The sequence below is a fragment of the Nerophis ophidion genome, linkage group LG10 (genome assembly GCF_033978795.1).
Source record: "Nerophis ophidion isolate RoL-2023_Sa linkage group LG10, RoL_Noph_v1.0, whole genome shotgun sequence".
NCBI lineage: Eukaryota > Metazoa > Chordata > Actinopteri > Syngnathiformes > Syngnathidae > Nerophis > Nerophis ophidion.
The window spans coordinates 28,279,194-28,303,439 of NC_084620.1; the positions used below are offsets into that span (position 1 = coordinate 28,279,194).

General features: G+C 37.5%; 1 protein-coding gene across 8 annotated transcripts in view; it reads left to right on the forward strand.

The window, feature by feature from the left end:
- LOC133560584 (chloride anion exchanger-like) overlaps nt 1–24,246 on the forward strand; it is an 82,291-nt gene that overhangs the window by 56,410 nt on the left and 1,635 nt on the right. For 7 of the 8 annotated variants that reach the window (XM_061913258.1, XM_061913259.1, XM_061913260.1 and 4 more), the window contains 6 exons: nt 1,621–1,713; nt 1,972–2,067; nt 8,158–8,388; nt 8,668–8,722; nt 15,822–15,967; nt 19,630–19,689. In XM_061913258.1, the coding sequence (XP_061769242.1) occupies nt 1,621–1,713; nt 1,972–2,067; nt 8,158–8,388; nt 8,668–8,722; nt 15,822–15,967; nt 19,630–19,689 (681 nt within the window). The remainder of the gene's footprint in view (nt 1–1,620; nt 1,714–1,971; nt 2,068–8,157; nt 8,389–8,667; nt 8,723–15,821; nt 15,968–19,629; nt 19,690–24,246) is intronic. The other variant, XM_061913261.1, reaches the window with a different exon arrangement.

Genomic DNA, 24,246 nt, shown 5'->3' on the forward strand with positions numbered 1-24,246 from the left:
TGGGAGACCCTACCAGGGGGCTTTATGCCCCCGGACAACATAGCTCCTAGGATCATTGGGACGCACAAACTCCTCTACCACGATAAGGTTGCAGCTCAGAGAGGAGTCTTTGTTGCTCTTGCTTGATTATAAAAGATGTCTATCTAGGAGGGGGTCTGTAATAGAGACACAACGATCATTTATTCTCAATATTTAGTGTTTTATTGTTCATTGTTAGTATTGTAAATCCCATATTACGTATTTTAATGTACAAAAACTAAAATACAATCTCAAAAGCGGAAAGAATCGTAGTTTCTTTTACTGAATTATATGTCAGGATGTCAATGAAAATATAGAAAGTGGGATTTGCAATTATAACTATGAACAATAAAACACTGAATATTGAGAATATATGAACGTTATTCCTCTACTTCCCTGACCACCTCCTTGATCGACATATTTTATAATTGAGCAAGAGCAACAAATATCCAACAAACGCGGCAAAAATTAGGGCAAAAGGACAAAGAAATATATAGTACACTGAGATGGCTTGGCGCTGCCCCGCCCACTCTGTCCCTTACTTCTTCTGCATGAAGAGGTAATTGGTAGTAAATTGTTAATCTATTAATGACCACACTTTGTCTTGTGCACCATGAGCTTACGCTCAAACATTTATTCCTCCCTCCATTCATGCATCCAAACATACTGTATACACACTATATATTGCCTGTGTCTTCTTCGTTACGTTTACCTGAACGTCATTATCCAGCACTATCTGGTAGTCACATTGTGTACCACAGTCAGTTTAACTGCAAAACATGACACGTAGTAACTCGTATGTCACTCAAAAGTGCAGATTTTAAGCATTGGAATCATTTCTATAGTTTGAAAACATCCAGCGGGCCACATTGAAGTGTTAATTATGTTGTATTAAGCCCAGTTAACTGCTTTTTTTATGCTGTTTTGCAAGACCTATGTCACGTGACTTCAAACTTGACACCTCATTGGCTGGTTCAGAGACACGCTCGATTGCTTTAGCCTTGTTTTACCAAAAGTGAGTCTTGCTTTTTGAAGCAGCTAATTTTTCAACACTGAAATGTTCAGCACTGATTCTTTTTTTACACTGAATTTTTTTACACTGATTTTTTTAAACAGTAAATTTCAAAACACTGATTTTCTTTTTCAATGAAACTGTCCGCATACTTTGATTTAGAAAAAAATAATTTCACAAAATTGAAACGTAAAAAATTCTGTTACATAAATTTAGTGTAAAAACATTGCTTTCATAATAGACAAATCCTAACCTGCACATCCAAGAGGCTGTTCTTCAAAGGTTTTATGACCATCGCCTTAAAATGCACTAAAATCGATCTGCCATCATTCTCACTGAATGACATCTTGATGGCAAATAGCTTTCTGTCTATGACAGGATGTTCAATTGTATTTCTTTTTTTTTTTTTATTTCACCTGCGAGAAAAACCTAAATAAATTCCAACTTGTGCAGCCAACAAATCATATTTCCACCCTGCAAGAACATGTTAATAAATCATTAAGGGCCCAAAATGAAGAATACATTCAAACCCTTGATAAACTTCTTCCACTTTTATTTAGTCGTTTGTCTGTTTGTTTTTTTGTCTCCAGATATTTGAACCAGAAGGAGTAAAAATCTTCCGGATCCCATCACCTATCTTCTTTGCCAACATTGAGTTCTTCAGGAGCAAGCTGGTGGAAGCTGTAAGTCTGTCATATTATTGATTTTTTTAAGCAATAACGTGATCATTGTATCTCTTTAAACACGCAGTATCAATACACTGAATTTTACTAACATGTCTTTAAATATGGCTCGGGACGAAACTTTGTGAAAAGATAGTTTTTGGATGTTGCTAAAGCTGTTTACTCAATCAGTGGCATGATGCAAATCATGACATCACACCTCATTTGCATAACATGTAATTAATTGTGCATAACAACTTTGTTTTTGTTGTTCCCTAGATTGGTTTCAATCCACTGAGGGTGCTGAGGAAGCGTAATAAAGCGCTGCGAATGATCAGGAAACATGTTAAGAAAGGTTATCTCCAGTGGACATCAGTAAGTGATACCTTGGTTGTATATGTTCTAAATTGTTGCCATAAACGTATCAGTTATTATATTTTACACAGGCACAGCTTCTTTCAACTCTTGGTGTACTGCACCCAAAAAGACACATTTATATCAAAAATATTCTAAAAAGTAAAAAAACCCAAAAAAACCAGGCAAGACTAAAAGGTAAATTTAATTGAAATTATTTTGAGTAGTACAAATATGTAAATCAATCAATGTTTATTTATATTTATATAACCCTAAATCGCAAGTGTCTCAAAGGGCTGCACAAGTCACGACATCCGCGGTACAGAGCCCACATAAGGGCAAGGAAAAATTCACTCCAGTACGTATATATATATATATATGCACCCCCCGCCACCCCAAAAGGGAATAAGCGGTAGGAAATGGATGGATATATTAGGGCTGTGAATCTTTGGGTGTCTCACGATTCGATTCAATATCGATTCTTGGGGTCACGATTTGATAATATATTGATTTTTTTCGATTCGATTTTCGTTTCAAAAACGATATTTTTCCGATTCAAAACGATTCTGTATTCATTCAATACATAGGATTTCAGCAGGATCTACCCCAGTCTGCTGACATGCTAGCAGAGTATTAGATTTTTTTAAAAAGCTTTTATAATTGTAAAGGACAATGTTTTATCAACTAAATGCAATAATGTAAATTTGTTTTAACTATTAAACGAACCAAAAATATGACTTTTATCTTTTTGAAAACATTGGACACAATGTGTTGTCAAACTTATGAGATGCGATGCAAGTGTAAGCCACTGTGACACTATTGTTCTTTTTTATTATTTTTATAAATGTCTAATGATAATGTCAGTGAGGGATTTTTAATCACTGCTATGCTGAAATTATAATTAATATTGATACTGTTGTTGATAATATTAATTTTTGTTTCATTACATTTGGTTTGTTCTGTGTTGTGTTTGTGTGTCCTCTCAATTGCTCTGTTTATTGCAGTTCTGAGTGTTGCTGGGTCAGGTTTGGTTTTGGAATTGCATTGCATTGTTATGGTATTGCTGTGTAGTGGTTTGTTGGATTGATTTAAAAAAAACAAAAAATAAAAAATCGATTTTTTTAAACATGAGAATCGATTCTGAATCGCACAACGTAAATGATTCTTTCGTATTCGAATCGATTTTTCACCACACCCCTAATATATATATATATATAAACCACCTCCAAAGACATGCACCTGGGGATAGGTTGATTGGCAACACTAAATTGGCCCTAGTGTGTGAATGTGAGTTTGAATATCTGTGTTGGCCCTGCGATGAGTTGGCGACTTGTCCAGGGTGTACACCGCCTTCCGCCCGAATGCAGCTGCGACACCCCTGTGGCCCCAAAAGGGACAAGCGGTAGAAAATGGATGGATATATTTGTATTTTTGAAGGATTTAAATTATTTTGTATTTGTAAGTATTTGTCATTATATTCCATAATAAAGTATATTTCAGAAAAAGGGGAAAGGCAAAACATTTGATCTTTCCAGTGATTTTGGTATTGTTTGGATTGTACTGCGTCACGTCCGGCTCACGTCCCGACCACTAAATATGCGTGGTGGTCAAGCCAGCTCTGTTCTCAATGGGTCCTCTGCGCCATTTAAGCCTTTCTCAAAGAAAAATGTCCCAAGTGAAAAAGGATAAATGTTTCTTCAGAGTTCCACGAGAGGTTATCAAGAATGGCGTAATAGTTATAGATATTACCAAACGACAAGAAAAGCAGCTCACATCTAGTCCAGGGGAGCGGAGTCAAAGAATGCACAAGTTTACAGTGATACCTTTTGTTAAAGGTTTGTTTGATATTCTTAAAACGTTTATTATTTCCCATTTAAGTATTATCGTGAATGTTTTTTATCTGTGTTGGCCCTGTGATGTCATGTCCAGGGTGTACGCCGCCTTCCGCCCGAATGCAGCTGAGATAAGCTCCAGCACCCTCGCGTCTCCAGACGGGATAAGCGGTAGAAAAATGGATGGAAGTTTGGGTATTATCTTGATATTTGTATATCTTAAACACGTTTGCTACAAGTGTTTTGAAAAGCACCAAGTCTGCGAGTTTCAATAAAAAAAGGCAAATGTGGGCAAAACTTAAAAGACTTAGTTCAGCTCTTACCAAAGGCAGCAATCATAAAAGAAGCTTTTAGCAAAGACCTGGGCAATACGGCCCGCGGGCCACATGCGGCCCATAAACATTTTCAATCCGGCCTGCCTGACGTTCCATCCATCCATCCATCCATTTTCTACCGCTTATTCCCCTTTGGGATCACGGGGGGCGCTGGTCCCTATCTCAGCCACAATCGTGCAGAAGGCGGCGTACACCCTGGACAAGTCGCCTCCTCACCGCAGGGCCAACACAGATAGACAGACAACATTCACACACTAGGGCCAATTTAGTGTTGCCAATCAACCTATCCCCAGGTGCATGTCTTTGGAAGTGGGAGGAAGCCGGAGTACCCGGAGGGAACCCACGCATTCACGGGGAGGACATGCAAACCCCACACAGAAAGATCCCGAGCCCGGGATTGAACCCTGACTACTCAGGACCTTCGTATTGTGAGGCAGACGCACTAACCCCTCTTTCACCGTGATGCCCCCGCCTGACGTTCTACACAATTATTTTAGACCTTTGATATCAAAACTTTGGCCGAAAAATCTGCGCTTTGGAGAGTTATACGAGTTAGTACGGTAATCTACGTCACAGCAGCTCAGACTGCAGTGAGTGGGCGGGGTTTATTTTCAGAGCAGTCAGCCCAAAATGCATGTCTCAGGAACAGATGCGTAAGCACATTTTTAAAACAAATTTCTGCAGAAAAGTGATTACATTTTATATTATGTTTTTAATTCATATTTTGCTGTTTGTTACATTTTTGGTGTGTTTTGCTCGATTGTAAAAGATGAGTATATGGTCTGAGGAGTAAAAGAGGAGCAATTTTCATATGTTGTCAATATTCAGTGTTTTATTTTTCATAGTTAATATTGTAATATTTATTTTCATGTACATTTTGGGTGTACCATTCAGTAAAAAAACTGTAAAATTGTCTGTCATAACGTTTTTAGAATTCTATCGGACATTGTGACTTTTGGTATTATTGTTCCTGGAAAAAAGGACCCAAACACACATATTGTACGGCAGATTTTTACATCTAAATGTGTATATATAATTTATACACACATACACATTGGCTCCCCAGACACATTTTTTTTCTCTCAATGTGGCCCTCGAGTGAAAATATTTGCCCAGCTATGTTGACATTGATTGATTGATTGATTGAAACTTTTATGAGTAGATTGCACAGTACATATTCCGTACAATTGACCACTAAATGGTAACACCCGAATAAGTTTTTCCAACTTCTTTAAGTCGGGATCCACGTTAATCAATTGATGGTTAATAGTTATGTTTTGATAAAGACGGGGAACAACACGTTATTCATACATGGCGCGTGCAACAGCAAAAACAGACATGGCTTATTTAGACACAAAGTTAAAGTATAAAATGCAATATATCCAAGAGTTTTGATAACAATATCCTTGACCCAGCCACACACAAAGAAGTTGTAAACCTCCATGCTTTTCCAAGTTTCCATCTGTTTTGTCGTGTAGAATGTCTGGAGCACAATAGTGAGATATGTCTGAGTAGGTGACCGAGCTCAAGTCCTTGATTAGATTAGATTAGATTAGATAGTACTTTATTTATTCCATCAGGAGAGTTCCTTCAGGAAAATTACAATTTTCAGCACAATCCCATTCAAGATCAAACAAACATTACAGGGAGACAGAACAGGATCGCTGACGGGTCTGCCGGCTTCCAGCGCCCCTTACAAAAAAAACATGAGATACAGGTAAACAATTTTTTTTTATTTTTTTTTTTAATAAAAAAAAAAAAATCGATTACTCTCGACAAATCTTTTTTTGATAAAGTATAGGGATCTATTTCATTGCATAGTTTGTTTTTTGCTCTTATCTGCTTTTTACAGTAAGATCTAAGCCTCTTTTGTACTCAGATAGTTTGCGCGCTGCTTGTTGTATAACAGCCATCTGGCTAAGTCGACCACCAGTGGGTTTTTTTTTTTACTCCGAAACCAAGTAAATACTTTGTCAGTACCGCCAATACCGATACTGACACAATTTTCTTTTACCAAATGTTTTCTAAGTTCATTAAATAAAAATGATCACTTTTGTTCCGAAGCCTATCTATGTTAATTATTTGAATATTTGAATACAAATATACGATATGTATAAATATAATATCATTAAAAACAACAAAAACGATATTCTTTCAAATAAAGAGACAACGAATTAAATGTGTTGATACAATCAATATTTGGATCTTTAGAAATCCACCATTCCTTATTATTATGATTATCAAAACTTATCATTTCTGCAACTGAATCACCTTTGTCAGGGTGTGATCAATGGTTGTTATTGTAGGGATTTGGACCATTTCCTTGGTGTAATGTTCTATTATTTTGATATTTCCGTAAAAAATGTGGGCCTCACTCTTGATGCAAAGTGTCTTCTGTGGGGATAAGGCTTATTGTTTTTGTTCTGAACTCCACCTTGCATACATTATTTACTAAGTTGTCAAATACACATTGAGTCATGTTCTTTGATCGATACCACAGCTAAAACGTCATAAAATTTACTGCAGGCAAGATTAGATATTGGAGGACTGTGCAGTCATAATCACTGTGCACGTTTTCGCACATGTTCATTAACCCTTAAGATGCAAAACTTTATCCCACATACCTACTAACAAAAATATATAAGGGCCACAAGAATATTTACACTTCTTTAAGTATTTATTTTCATTACAAAAAAAGCATTAAAACACTTCATTGTTAGTGAAAATATGCTAAGCTGTTAAATATATTTAGATAATTGTTATTTTTAGTGTGAAATGAGGTGGTAACTTGTCCAGGGTGTACGCTCCTTCTGCCTAAATGCAGCTGGGATAGGCTCCAGCACACCCTGCAACCCCGATAGGGACAAACGGGAGAAAATGGATGGATGGATATCTTCTTTTAACATTCACCTTTTCAATTGTTCAATGTGGCCCTATTCCTCCCTCAAAATGTAATATATTGACAATTTAACACTTAAAAAAATAAATAATAATTTTACGCTCACATCAATCTCATGTACACTGTAAAGAATTATTTGTGAGTGATCAAAGAGGGTTGTTTTCCCTGTTTCTTTGTTTTCTTGTCCATTAACAGCTTTGCAATTTACTGAATAAGCTGTGACACGCAAGAAACTCAATAGAGAATGTTTTAGCTATTATTATTTATATTTTCTAGGGATGTTTAAATACCGTATTTTTTGGACTCTAAAGGGCTCTGGTATTTAAGGCGCTCACACCAAATTTTAAAAGAAAAAAATATATTTACATTTATACTAACTGCACCGGAATAAGTCGCAGAAATACACATTGTGAAAGGAGATGTTTGTAAATGTTTATTTACATTCTTGAATTGTTTCCAAACAGTGCCTGTCACACGGCAGTAAAACGCCTGATCAAACAAAACAGAAATCATCGTCATGGGCCCACTAGCTGCGGAGACTCGCTCTCCAATCAGCAAAAACAGATTCAATAACTCTGTGGTGACGTTTTGGTGAATTTTTTAAAATTAAAACAATGCAAAAAGAACGCCACTGTAAGTTCATAATGCTAACACAGACACTTGTTAGCATTACAGTTTAGTGAGTACAAACACTTTTGGATATATTATATAACTTACGTACAATTCTAGGACTGATGAATAAGGAATCCTTTTCAGCAGAAATGCAATGGACGGTTGAACTTCCAATTCAAGGCACAAAACATGAAGTACATTTTCGACCAGTCATGACGTAAACAACAACACATATTTTCAGTGTCTCTATTGATTTAATATGTAAAATAGTTGTTGAATATAAAACATTATGTCCGTTATCAAAAAAAAAACATAAATTTTCCGCACTTTTTCTATAAGCTGCAGGGTTCAAAGCGATGGAAAAAAGTAGCAGCTTACAGTACGTAGAATACGGTAGTACAATATTTCTGATACCAAATATTTCCCATTTTAGAATGGGTTCCTAAACGTCTCATGTGGACCCATCAAAGAGGATTCAGAGGCTGAAAATAACGTGGAAGACTTGGACCTGCCCACGGATTTTAAGGACTTGCCCGCACGAATCGACTGGAACGCCGCACTTCCCGCCAACATCACGGTTCCCAGAGTGGATCTTCACAGTCTGGTCTTGGACTTTGCTGCTGTCTCCTTCCTGGATGTCTCCGCTATGAAGGGACTTAAAGCTGTGAGTTAAAAGCACTGAGACTGATTGAATATTCAAAGCAGTAAGTTAAAAGAGGACTGAGACTGTTTCAAGACTTTAAGCAGTGATTTAATAGAAATGAGACAAGTTCAAATCTCAAAGCAGAGGGTTAAAATGATCAAAACTGGTTCAAGACTTACAGTAGTGAGTTGAAAGAACTATGACTGGTTAAATATTTAAAGCAGTGAGTTAAAAGTACTGAGACTTGTTCAAGACGTCTTTAATACATCATTGATCATTTCATTGTAACGTTTATCGCAGGCACTAAAAGAACTGGTCCGGGTCGAAGTGGACGTCTACATCGTAGCTTGTGATCGTAAGTGTCAACCCCTAAATTGAACTTTTTTATAAGGCAGTACAATTGAAATTATTTTGTGGAATATGTGCATCCAGTAATTTTTAGGCACTCACCATGAGGCTTTAATTAGAGCCTTACAGTGATATGAATTTCTGTAAAAACAAATTATAAACAGCCTCCAATGTACATTTCATAATATAATATTACACAGCATACAAACTATTAATTATGGGCCTACTGCAATGCAAGCGCCCATTCACTTCCTGCTAAGCAGCAGAGAATAGGTGCTTGCAATGCGAGTAGCCCATATTATTACTAAGAGCTACTGTGTTTTACTACTATCCTAGTTCACTGACTGCATTTGTACGTGAGCGAAACTCTAATCCCAACAATACTCAGGGTAGTTCAATGGTTAAGACTGCTACTGCTTCATTAGTAGTACTGGTTTCAAATCCATAATTTCCAAGGACTAGTTTTTCTATCACCTCTATCATAGTTTAGATCAGGGGTCACCAACCTTTTTGAAACCAAGAGCTACTTCTTGGGTACTGATTAATGCGAATTGCTACCAGTTTGATACACACTTAAATAAATTGCCAGAAATAGCCAATTTGCTCAATTTACTTTTAATATATATATATATAATATATATAAATGGGTATTTCTGTCTGTCATTCCGTAGAACATTTTTTTTCCTTTTACGGAAGGTTTTCGGTAGAGAATAAATTATGAAAAAAAACACTTAGTTGAACGGTTTAAAAGAGGAGAAAACAGGGGAAAAAAATGAAAATAAAATTTTTAAAACATAGATTATCTTCTATTTCGACTTTTTGGAATTCAAAATTCAACCGAAAAAAAAGAGAAAAACTAGCTAATTTGAATCTTTTTGAAAAAATTAAAAAAATAATTTATGGAAAATCATTAGTCATTTTTCCTGAATAAGATTAATTTTTGAATTTTGATGACATGTTTTAAATAGGATAAAATCCAACCTGCACCTTGTTAGAATATATAAAAAATTGGACCAAGCTATATTTCTAACAATGACAAATCATTATTTCTTCTAGATTTTCCAGAACAAAATTTTTAAAAGAAATTCAAGACTTTGAAATAAGATTTAAATTTGATTGTAAAGATTTTCTAGATTTGCCAGAATAATTATTTTGAATTTCAATCATAAGTTTGAAGAAATATTTCACAAATATTATTAGTCAAAAAAACAAAAGCTAAAATGAAGAATTAAATTAAAATTGATTTATTATTCTTTACAATAAAAAAAATAAATTTACTTGAACATTGGTTTAAATTGTCAGGAAAGAGGAAGGAATTTAAAAGGTAAAAAGGTTTATGTGTTTAAAAATCCTAAAATTATTTTTAAGATTGTATTTTTTCTCTAAAATTGTCTTTCTGAAAGTTATAAGAAGCAAAGTAAAAAAATAAATGAATTTATTTAAACAAGTGAAGACCGAGTATTTAAAATATTTTCTTGGATTTTCAAATTCTATTTGAGTTTTGTCTCTCTTAAAATTAAAAATGTCGAGCAAAGCGAGACCAGCTTGCTAGTAAATAAATACAATTTAAAAAGTAGAGGCAGCTCACTGGTAAGTGCTGCTATTTGAGCTATTTTTAGAACAGGCCAGCGAGCGACTCATCTGGTCCTTACGGACTACCTGGTACCCGTGGGCAACGCGTTGGTGACCCCTGGTTTAGATGATTGTATATGAGCAAAAATCTTGAATCAAATGGACCCTGGATAACTCAGTGGTTAAAACTGCTGCCAATCATTCAGTACTATGGGTTTGATCTTGTTTTTCTTTCACCTCTATCATAGTTTACTGATTTTTTTTTATATATATATTATGAAAAATCATGTTTTTAAAGACCTAGGATAGCTTGATGGTTAAGACTGCTGCATATCACTCAGTACTACTGAGTGATATGCTATCCATAGCTTGGAAAAACTTTTTTTTATTGCACCTACGTGATAGTTCACTGATTTCATTTGTATATGAGAAAAATTAAGTTTTATTGGACCCCAGGATAGCTCAATGTTTGAGACTGCTGTCTCTCATTCAGTACTACTGGGTTCAAGTCCATGTAAGATCTTGTTTTTGTTTCACCTCTTATCATAGTTTACTGATTGCATTTGTAGATTAGATTAGATTAGGTTAGATTAGATAGTACATTATTTATTCCTTCAGGAAAATGAAATTATGAAAACATTTTGAATTATGAAAAATTTTATTGCAGCGAGACCCAGATTAGGTCAATTAAGTTTGTGGGCTTTCACTCAATACTATTGGGTTCAAATCCATTACTTGGGAAATTAGGTTATAATTTCACCTTTGTCATAGTTCACTGATGACATCTTTTTATGCCACATCAATGTGGAATGCACTCCCAACAGGTGTAAAAGTAAGTGCATCTCTATATTCCTTGGAAACCGCTCTAAAACAACACCTCCGGGCAACTTCAACACTTTACTAATACCCTCCTCCATTCACATCCCATCTCCCCGGATTATAAACAACTCAAATGTACTTCTAATGTATATACTTGTTCTTATGCTATCTGAACTCACTATGTTCTCTGCTGGCTGTACATATCCTACTAAGTAAGACCTACACTGTTTCAAAGTCCATTTCTCTGTTGATGCAATTGTTGATGACTGAAGTACTGATATCAAACAAAGCTCCTTATCCCACCCCCGGATTGTAAATAATTCAATGTATATACTACGATGATTAACCTGTGTGATGACTGTGTTATGCTGATAGTATATATTTGTACCATGATCTGATTAACGTGGACCCCGACTTAAACAAGTTGAAAAACTTATTCGGTTGTTACCATTTAGTGGCCAATTGTACAGAATGTGTACTGAACTGTACAATCTACTAATAAAAGTATCAATCAATCAAATATTTGTATATGAGCAAAAATCAACCCTTGATGGAACTCAGGATAGCTCAATGGTCAACACTGCTGTCTCTCATTCAGTAGTACTGAATTCAGATGCATAGCTTGGAAGAAGTTGTTTTTATTGCACCTTTGTAATAGTTCACTGATTACATTTGTATTTGAGCAAAATTTAAATCTTGATGCACCTCAGGACAGCTCAATGGTTGAAACTGCTGTCTTTCATTCAATATTACTGGGTTCAAGTCCATGGACGATCTTGTTTTTGTTTAACCTCATGTCATAGTTTACTGATTGCATTTGTATATTATGAAAAATCATGTTGCAATAACACCCAGGATGGCTCAATGGTGTAGGCTGCTGCCTCTGTCGGTGCTTATGGCTTCAACTCCACCACATAGTAAACTGTTTTTCTTTCACTTTTGTTCACTGAATTCATTTGTATATGAGCGAAAATCATGCCTTGATGGGACCAAGGATAGCTCAATGGTCAACACTGTGGGCTCCCTATACAGAGATACTGGGTTCAAACCCCATTCAGGTAATCAGAAATTTTGTTGTATGGTGTCAAGACGACATACATTTAGGGTGTTTCATCTCCCCTACACAGAGTGATGTTATGTGCTAGTTGCTTGATTAACATCTAGTTGAACAATTAAGTAAATGCTAAAGATAATAATAATCCTAAAAAAATGGTCAAATAGGCAAAGATGACTCCTCAGGGGTTACCTGTGAGTGTGTGTGCACGTGAGTGTAATTCCTGAGGTGGGTGGGAATACGAGTAAAAAGTTAATAACAAAGAGCATTGACCAATGAGCTCTCCCGGGTACAACTAAAATAAGAAAGGTTAGTTGTAATTGGATTAAAAAAAAGTTAACTACATTTTTTTATGTTAACATTACATAGAGGTGACACAGTCACTATATATATGTCACTTTTGATCAATATAGCTAGAGATTTGTAAGCTTTTTACAGACCAGGCCCTGGATTTGAACCCGGCACCCCAAATTCCAAGTCAACAGTCTTAACCACTGGGCTATACTGAGTCTTGTCAAGGGCAGATTTTTGTCCATTCACAAATGTAATCAAGGATTCCTTGCTAAGTAAAGTATGATGGATGTTGAACAAAATACTGCCAACCACAGTGGGAATAGAACCAAGTACCCTTCATTCCAAGTCAACAGTCTTAACCACTGAGGTATCCTGGCTCTTGTCAAATTTAGTTCCATTCACAAATCTAATCAAGGATTCTTGGTTTATTTATCATAGTTCACTGATTACATTTGTATATGAGCAAAAAGCAGGTTTTGATGGAACTCAGGATAGCTCAACGGTTTACACGGCTGTCTCTCATTCAGTACTACTGAGTTCCAATCCATAGCCTGGAAGAAATTGTTTTTATTCCACCTTTGTCATAGTTCACTAATTACATTTGTATATGTGCAAAAATCAATGTTTGATGGAGCCCAGGACACCTCAATGGTTGAGAATGCTGTCTTTCATTCAGTATGATGGATGTTGAACAAAATACTGCCAACCACAGTGGGAATAGAACCAAGAAAGAACCCTTCATTCCAACACAACAGTCGTAACCACTGGGCTATCCTGGCTCCTGTCAAACTTTGTTCCATTCAAAAATGTAATCAAGGATTCCTGGCTTAGTAAAGTATGATGGACGTGGAACAAAATACTGCCGTACTCAATCAGAATTGAACTCAGCACACTCCAATCTGAGTCAAGAGACTTAACCACTGGGCTATCCTGGGTCTTGTGAAGAGCACATTGTGTTCCATACACAAAGGTAATCGAGGACATATCGCTCAGTAAAGTATGAATGTAGGTGGAACACATTACGGCCAACCACAGTTGGAATTGAACCCAGCACCCTCCAATCTTAGTCAACAGGTCGTCGAGTCAGATCACTCTTGAAAAAGAGATTTTAAACTCAATGAGTCTTTAACTGGTTAAATAAAAGAAATCAAACAGTCGTAACCACTGTGCTATTCTAGGTGTTTGTAGTTTGTAGTAGCCAGGTCTCTTCGGCTTTTGAAATTACTTTTTGGGATCTTTAGGAGACCCTGGTCTGAAAACCGAAGTGTAGGGCAACAACAAATCAGTGATATACTTAGAGGCCCCACCATGCAGCGCAAGGAAAGTCACTGACCACTGTCTGAGAGATACAGATATTACCCCGGGTGAAGAGTTGGTTCAGCTGGAACGAACCAGCGCCTGGCTGCAAAGTTCCTGCACACCTTGCGTTTGTCGTAGAAGAACACATTAGTCGCATTTTCTCCAGAGACTGTCAGAGGTGCACATGCGATCTACTGCGGTGGCAAGTTATGACGTAACAAATCATTAGAGACAACAACAGACAGGCAACACGTCTCATCGAGAAGTGATTGAACCCAGATGAATGTTTTCTGCCTAACAAGGCATCTCCTACGAGTTCACGTCTCTTATATTTATAGAATGGCAATTTTCCACCAATCCGAGGTCTTTCAGCTGCAAAGCCACGCCCAATTAAATGCCGCCCACGGCTACATATTACATACTGGGGAAGAAGGAAACATGAAAGATGACAAATGGTTTTAAGTCCATAACTCGAACTTCTTGTTTTTGTTTCACCTCTATTATAGCTTACTGATTGCATTAGTATTTTAATAAAAATTGGGTTGCAACAACACCCAGGATAGCTCAATGGTTGAAGGGGAACATTATCACAATTTCAAAAGGGTTAAAACCAATAAAAATCAGTTCCCAGTGGCTTATTTTATTTTTTAAAGTTTTTTTTCAAAATTTTACCCGTCCCGGAATATCCCTAAAAAAAGCTTTAAAGTGCCTTATTTTCGCTATCTTCGAAGCCACTGTCCATTTTCCTGTGACGTCATCCAGTGCTGCCAATACAAACAAACAATGGCGAATAGCACAGCAAGATATAACGACATTAGCTCGGATTCAGACTCAGATTTCAGCGGCTTAAGCAATTCAACAGATTACGCATGTATTGAAACGGATGGTTGGACTATGGAGGCAGATAGCGAAAACAAAATTAAATAAGAAACTGAAGCTATTGAAAGAATAGCTAGTGACGCTATTCGGACATGTTTGCCTTAGCATCGCCGGTAAACTGTGCAGACCAACAATCGGAAGTTTCGCATCTTGTGACACTGGATCAACTTAAATATGTCGATTGGTAAGTGTTTGTTTGGCATTAAATGTGGGTGGAGGAAAACGCTGGATGTAAATATAGTTTCAAATGTACATACAGCTAACCTAAATAGCATGTTAGCATCGATTAGCTGGCAGTCACGCCATGGCCAAATGTGTCTGATTAGCACATAAGTCAACAACATCAACAAAACTCACCTTTGTGATTTTGTTGACTTTATCGTTGCAAATGCATCTGCAGGTTATCCATACATTTTTGTGTCATGTCTGCCTTAGCATCGCCGGTAAAATTTCAGACACTCTGGCACATTCCATGGGGGTCTGGTGGCAGTTTTCTTGCCACTTTCGCATCTTCAGGCCAGTGGTGCAACTTGAATCCCTCCTTGTTAGTGTTGTTACACCCTCCGACAACAAACCGACGAGGCAAGATGTCTCCAAGGTTCCAGAAAATAGTCGAAAAAACGGAAAATAACAGAGGTGAAACGCGGTGTTTGTAATGTGATTGAGAAAATGAAAATGGCGGCTTTATTACCTCGGTGAGGTCACGTTCTGACGTCATCGCTCCAAGAGCAATAAACAAAAAGGCGTTTAATTTGCCAAAATTCACCTATTTAGAGTTCAGAAATCAGTTAAAAAAATATATGGTCTCTTTTGTGCAACATCAAGGTATATATTGACGCTTACGTAGGTCTGGTGATAATGTTCCCCTTTAAGATTGCTGCCTTTCACTCGCTAATAATGTTGAACCCATTAGAAGCTTTGAATTAACTTGTAAGATCTTGATTTTGTTTCACCTTTTTCATATTTTACTGATTTAATTTGTATATTATGAAAAATCATGTCTCAACAAGACCTAGAATAGATCAAAGGTTAAGATTGCTGCCTTTCACTCACAACTGCTTGGTACAAATCCATAACTTGGAAAAACATGTTCTTGTTTCACCTTTGTCACAGTTCACAGATTCCATTAGTAAATGAGCAAAAATCAAGTTTTGATGAAACCCAGAATAGTTTTTTGCTTGCTTTTTAGCGTACATCCTGGAAAAACTGCACCACTGCAGCTTCTTTGATGAAGAACTTCAACCATCTCTGTTCTTCCTGACGCTGCATGACGCCATGTTGCACATCCTGGACAAACATCCCGAGTGCACAGAGAATAAATCCAGCTATGACAAGGTAGAGACTGTAAAATGCCTAGAAACTATATGTACACACACACACAGACACACACACACACAAATACAAATGTGTACATACATACATATATATATATATATATATATATATATTTTCTACCGCTTATTCCCTTTAGGGGTCGCGGGGGGCGCTGGCGCCTATCTCAGCTACAGGGGTGTGGGAAAAAATCGATTCGAATTTGAATCGGGATTCTCACGTTGTGCGATCCAGAATCGATTCTCATTTTTAAAAAATCATTTTTTTTTTTAATCAATCCAACAAAACAATACACAGCAATACCATAACAATGCAATCCAATTCCAAAACCAAACCTGACCCAGCAACACTCAGAACTGCAATAAACAGAGTAATTGAAAGGAGACACAAACACGACACAGAACAAACCAAAAGTAGTGAAAAAATAACGAATATTATCAACAACAGTATAGTTATAATTTCAGCATAGCAGTGATTAAAAATCCCTCATTGACATTATCATTAGACAGTTATAAAAATAAAAATAAAGAACAATAGTGTCACAGTGGCTTACACTTGCATCGCATCTCATAAGCTTGACAACGCCCTGTGTCCAATGTTTTCACAAAGATTAAATAAGTCAAATTTTTGGTTCGTTTAATAGTTAAAACAAATTTACATTATTGCAATCAGTTGATAAAACATTGTCCTTTACAATTATAAAAGCTTTTTACAAAAATCTACTACTCTGCTTGCATGTCAGCAGACTGGGGTAGATCCTGCTGAAATCCTATGTATTGAATGAATAGAGAATCCTTTTAAATTGACAAAAAAAAAAAAAAGGATTTTGAATCGAATCGTGGGACACCCAAAGATTCGTAGCCCTAATTTATATATATATATATATATATATATATATATATATATATATACTGTGGGGCAAAAAAGTATTTAGTCAGCCACCGATTTTGCAAGTTCTCCCACTTAAAATTATGACAGAGGTCTGTAATTTTCATCATAGGGACACTTCAACTGTGAGAGACAGAATGTGAAAAAAAATCCATGAATTCCCATTGTAGGAATTTTAATTTATTTATAAATTATGGTGGAAAATAAGTATTTGGTCACTTCAAACAAGGAAGATCTCTGGCTCTCACAGACCTGTAACTTCTTCTTTAAGAAGCTTTTCTGTCCTCCACTCGTTACCTGTATTAATGGAACCTTTTTGAACTCGTTTTCTGTATAAAAAACACCTGTCCACAGCCTCAAACAGTCAGACTCCAAACTCCACTATGGCCAAGACCAAAGAGCTGTCGAAGGACACCAGGAAAAGAATTGTAGACCTGCACCAGACTGGGAAGACTGAATCAACAACAGGCAAGCACCTTGGTGTGAAAAAATGAACTGTGGGAGAAAATATCAGAAAATGGAAGACATACAAGACCACTGATAATCTCCCTCGATCTTGGGCTCCACGCAAGATCTCATCCCGTGGGGTCAAAATGATCATGAGAACGGTGAGCAAAAATCCCAGAACCTGGTGAATGACCTACAGAGGTTACCATCAGTAACACACTACGCAGACAGGGAATCAAATCCTGGAGTGCCAGACGTGTCCCCCTGCTTAAGCCAGTGCATGTCCAGGCCCGTCTGAAGTTTGCCAGAGAGCACATAGATGATACAGCAGAGGATTGGGAGAATGTCATGTGGTCAGATGAAACCAAAATAGAACTTTTCGGTATAAACTCAACTCGTCGTGTTTGGAGGAAGGAGAATACTGAGTTGCATCCCAAGAACACCACACCTACTGTGAAGCATGGGGGGGAAAACATCATGCTTTGGGGCTGTTTTTCTGCTAAGGGGGACAGGACGACTAATCTGTGTTAAGGAAAGAATGAATGGGGCCATGTATCGTGAGATTTTGAGCCAAAACTTCCTTCCATCAGTGAGAGCTTTGAATGGTTGACCAAATACTTATGTTCCACCATAATTTACAAATAAATTCTTTAAAATTCCTACAATGTGAATTCCTGGATTGTTTTTCAAATTATGTCTCTCCCAGTTGAAGTGTACCTATGATGATAATTACAGACCTCTGTCATCATTTTAAGTGGGAGAACTTGCACAATCGGGGGCTGACTAAATGCTTTTTTGCCCCACTGTATATATATATATATATATATTGTACATACTTATATATCCAAACATCCATACATACATACATATTTACATACATACCGTATTTCCTTGAATTGCCGCCGGGGTGCTAATTAGTTTAAAACCTCTTCTCACCCCTGCACTTACCAAAGGCATGCGGTAAAAGTAAGCATGCGCTAATTATTTTAAAACCTCTTCTCACTCTGGCACTTACCAAAGGCATGCAGTAAAACTTTGAGTGTGATGTAAGGATACCATAATGAAAAGCACATTTAATAAAAAAATTTAAAAAACTTTATTATGGTCTTACCTTTACCTATAAATGAAGTCCATGCCAGCTTCTTCAAATCAAAAGCATCAATAACTTGTTTAAAGAAGCCTTCCCTATATTTCTTCAGTTTTAAAAGTCTCTCTGTCTCAATGGAGATCTTCCTTTATTACCTCCTGCTTCGATTGAAAGTCCAGTTTAGAAAACTGCTATCAGACCGCTGCTATCAGTTAGCTCAGCTCCTCAAGTGCGGGCGACGACAGAATTAGCCTCGAACAACTCCCCCTCCCGTTCTGCTCCGTGGGTGATCCCTTTACCCCACCGCCGCCACCAGGAAGTGTTATTGTATAAACATTACACTGGGTATTTAGGATTGGAACATGCTTTATTTCAGCCCGGTTGTTTACATAGCCAGCATAGGAGTGTTACATCCTAATAATAATAATAATGGATTAGATTTATATCGCGCATTTCTATTGTTATATACTCAAAGCGCTCACAGAGAAGTGGGAACCCATCATTCATTCACACCTGGTGGTGGTAAGCTACATCTGTAGCCACAGGTGCCCTGGGGTAGACTGACGGAAGCGTGGCTGCCAGTTTGCGCCTACGGCCCCTCCGACCACCACCATCATTCATTCATCATTCATTCACCGGTGTGAGCGGCACCGGGGGCAAAGGGTGAAGTGTCCTGCCCAAGGACACAACGGCAGCGACTTTGATGTCCATAGGTGGGAAGCAAACCTGCAACCCTCAGGTTTCTGGCACGGCCGCTCTACCCACTACGCCATGCCGCCCCTAAAAAATATATACACATACACACACAGTATATATACACATACATACATACATACATACATACATACATATATATATACATCCATACATATACATATATATATATATATATATATATATATATACATACATTGAGTATATATACATACATATATATGTATATATACATATATATATATATATACACATATGTAATATATATATATACTGTTTATATATGCATGTACATATGTGTGTCTATATATATATATATATATATATACATATATATATAATGTATATACATGTATGTACATATTTGTGTATGTGTATATATATATATATATATATATATATATATATATATATATATATATATATATATATATATATATATATATATATATATATATATATATATATATATATATAAAATGTGTGTGTGTGTGTGTAAGCGTATTTAATTCACTTTTTTGTTCTGCAGATTGTCACACAAGTCACAATTCACAATACTGGTGGAACTCTAAGAAGCAGAGAGAAAAATGTATGTATTACAGTACTGTACACTTTATTTTGACATAGAGTACCACCTCAAAAATATTTTGGCTTTGAAAGCCTGTTATATGTGATTTGTAGTCTGACGTACAGGAATTGGCTTGTAGCGTTTGAGTGTGAATGAAACAAATATTTTGCAAAAAAAAAAGTGAATTTAAATTTCAGCAAATGTTAAAATGATAATACAAACCCTGTTTCCATATGAGTTGGGGAATTGTGTTAGATCAGGGGCGCTCACACTTTTTCTGCAGGTGAGCTACTTTTCAATTGACCAAGTCGAGGAGATTTACCTCATTCCTATTTATAATTTATATGTATTTATTTATGAAAGAGACATTTTTGTTAACAAGTTAATAGTGTTTAATGATAATACAAGTATGTTTAACGCACATAGATTCCTTTCTTTCATGAAGACATGAATATAAGTTGGTGTATTTGATTCTGATGACTTGCATTGATTGGAATTAGACAGTGGTGCAGATAACGTCCGCATTTTCAAATGGAGGAAAAAAAAAAGTCCTCCTTTCTGTCCAATACCACATGAAAGTGGTTGGATTTGGTATCTCATTTGTCCAACTTGCATACTCGTTTTTAAACACTTTGTTATGAGAGTAGCATATGTGTGTGGCCCTTTAATGTCTGGCAGCAGGTGAGTGACGTCAGTGACTGTGCGGGTGGGCAAGCAAGTGAGAAAGCGGTCGCTGAGGGCGGGGGAGAAATACATTGGCATCAAACTCCGTAGCTTGCTAGCTTGTGCACGCTAGCTTTCTGAGACTCTTATTTTGTTTGCACAGGCAGGATGAAACAGGTCTTTTATGGTGAAGACAGGAACTGTGCAGTCGGTCTTTAGAGTTTTGACAGTATGTACGGAGTCTCTAGAAATAAGATGTGTTTCTCTGCGTCCGCCCTGTTAGTGATTTTTTTTCTAAAATATGAGCTTGCAGCAGCCAGCATCATCTCACAAAATCCTCGGTGGCCGAGAATGTCAAACAACTGACGAAAGTGAAGTCTTGGTATGATTGATGATTGCTCATTTTTATGTATATTTTTTAATGCCTGGCTTGAGATCGACTGACACACACCCTCCGAGATCGACCAGTCGATCGCGATCGACGTAATGCCCACCCCTGTGTTAGATGTAAATATAAACGGAATACAATGATTTGCAAATCCTTTTCAACCCATATTCAATTGAATGGACTACAAAGACAAGATATTTGATGTTCAAAAGCATAAACTTTTTTTTTTTTGCAAATAATAAATAACTTATATATTCATGGCTGCAACACGTGCCAAAGTAGTTGGGAAAGGGCATGTTCACCACTTTGTTTCATCACCTTTTCTTTTAACAACACTCAATAAACGTTTTGGAACTAAGGAGACACATTTTTGAAGCTTTTCAGGTGGAATTCATTCCCATTCTTGTTTTATGTACAGCTTAAGTTGTTCAACAGTCCGGGGTTTCCGTTGTGGTATTTTAGGCTTCATAATGCACCATACATTTTCAATGGGAGACAGGTCTGGACTGCAGGCAGGCCAGTCTGGTACCCGCACTCTTTTACTATGAAGCCACGCTGTTGTAACAAGTGACTTGGCATTGTCTTGCTGAAATAAGCAGGGGCGTCCATGATAACATTGCTTAGATGGCAGCATATGTTGCTCCAAAACCTGTATGTACCTTTCAGCATTAATGGTGCCTTCACAGATGTGTAAGTTACCCATGCCTTGGGCACTAATACACCCCCATACCATCACAGAGGCTGGCTTTTCAACTTTCCACCTAGAACAGTCCTGATGGTTCTTCTCCTCTTTGGTCCGGAGGACACAACGTTCATCGTTTCCAAAAAACAATTTGAAAAGTGGACTCGTCAGACCATAGAACACTTTTCTACTTTGCATCAGTCCATCTTAGATGAGCTCGGGCCCAGCTAAGCCAGCTGCGTTTCTGGGTGTCGTTGATAAATGGCTTTGGCTTTGCATAGTAGAACTTTAACTTGCACTTACAGATGTAGCGACCAACTGTAGTTACTGAGAGTGGTTTTCTGAAGTGTTCCTGAGCCCGTGTGGTGATATCCTTCGGAATCAGAATCAGCTTTATTGTCATTACGCGGGGTAACGAGATTATAACACTGATGTCGCTTTTTGATGCAGTACCGCCTGAGGGAACGAATGTCCGTTATATCATCGCTTATGTGCAGTGATTTCTTCAGATACTCTGAACCTTTTGACGGTATTATGGACCGTAGATGGTGAAATTTCTAAATTTCTTGTAATAGCCCGTTGAGAAATGATGTTCTTAAACTGTTTGACAATTTGCTCACGCATTTGTTCACAAAGTGGTGACAGTTTCCCAATCCTTGTTTTTGAATGACTGACCATTTCATGGAAGCTGCTTTTGTACCCAATCATGACACCCACCTGTTCCCAATTAGCCTGCACACCTGTGGGATGTTCCAAATAAGTGTTTGATGATAATTCCTCAACTTTATCAGTATTTATTGCCACCTTTACCAACTTCTTTGTCACGCGTTAGTAGCATCAAATTCTAAAGTTAATGATTATTTGCAAAAAAAAAGTGTTTATCAGTTTGAACATCACATATGTTGTCTTTGTAGCATATTCAACTGAATATGGGTTGAAAATGATTTGCAAATCACTGTGTTCCGTTTATATTTACATCTTACACAATTTCCCAACTCATATGAAAACAGGGTTTGTAATATAATGTATTGTTTTTATTATCATCATTAACAGTACTAAATCTGTCTGGATGGAAAATTGGTTTCCTGTTCAGTTTCAAGTAACCTTCACAATAAAAGCATGACAGTACTAACATGGATTATATCGCTGTAAATAACAAAAACTTCCTTCTTTTTTTTTAGATTGTTTTTTTTTATTATTTCAATTTTGATTTTGGCTACATGTTCAACCGCTTGTGTCGACATCAGTAAGCCATTTCGTTTGGTGTCCACATAAAAAGATTCCACAGTTTCAGTCAAACATTTACAAAACTCAAAACCAGTAAAGTTGGCGTGTTGTGTAAATCGCAAATAAAAACAGAATACAATGATTTGCAAATCCCTTTCAACCTATATTCAATTGAATAGACTTCAAAGACAAGACACCTAACGTTTGAAATGGTAAACTTTATTTTTTGCAAATATTAGCTCATTTGGAATTTTTCAAAATGTTTCAAAAAAGCTGGCACAAGTGGCAAAAAAGACCGATTAAGTTGAGGTATGCTCATCAGAAACGTATTTGGAAAATCCCACAGGTGAACAGGCTCATTGGGAACAGGTGGGTGCCATGATTGGGTATAAAAGCAGCCTCCATCAAATGCTCAGTCATTCACAAACAAGGATGGGACGAAGGTCACCACTTTGTAAACAAATGCGTAAGCAAATTGTCCAACGGTTTAAGATTTCTCAATGAGCTATTGCAAGGAATTTAGGGATTTCATCAACCATCAACGGTCAGTAATATCATCAAAAGGTTCAGGGAATCGGGAGAAATCACTGCACGTGAGCGATGATATTACAGACCTTCAATCCCCAAGGCGGTACTGCATCGAAAAACGGCATCAGTGTGTAAAGGATATCACCACATGGGCTCAGGAACACTTCAGGAAACCACTGTCAGCAGAGGGCTTGGACCAAGTGGGAGCACATAGCAGGCCACAAGATCACCTGGACTTAACTCTGGAAAGCAGAGGCACACCAGTTTAGGTTTTGATGCAGTCAGTTTATGATGTCCTCCGTAGCCCTGCTAACCTGTTCACCTGGGGCCTAGTGGACGCACCTTTGTGCCAGCTCTGTCCGAAAATAGAATCATTAGAACACATCCTCAGCTGTTGCTCAAAGGCATTGGGAGATGGCAGGTATTGGTGGCGTCACAACTAGGTCCTGCGGGCAATAGCAGACACCACCTGCACTGGCATCAACACCCAACCAAGAGCACGATTGCTTTTGTCCGAGCAGGAGAGAAACCTCAACCCTCCAAGAAGATCCAGGGGAACCTGCTAACAACAGCAAGGGACTGACAGCTCCTGGTTGACCTAGGGAGGCAGTTGTGATTCCCAGACATCATCGCAACTACGAAACTCCCGCCAGACATGGTCTTCCTGTCTGGAGCCAGCAAGCAGGTGGTGCTCCTTGACCTAATTGTCCCCTGGAAGGACAGAATGGAGGAAGCTCAGGAAAGGAAGAGAGCAAAATACACAGATCTTGTGGCTGAGTGCCGGAGGAATGGGTGAAGGGCCAGATGCAAAGCTATTGAGGTGGGCTGCATGGGTTTTGCAGGCAAGCCCTTTCACCGGGTCCTGGGGTCCTTGGGATTTGTGGACTGCACAGGCGAAGAGCCATTAAAAAACATCTTGGAAGCGTCTGAACAAGATTGGCTCTGGTTGAGGAGGGGCGATCCATGGTGTAGTGTGCTACCTGGACACAAGTCGAGGGACTGATCACCCCCGGCTGGGTCACCCAGGTGAAGGTGTTTGATTAAAAGACCTTATGATCCCGGGAGAATCACTGATGATGTGTCCAGGTTG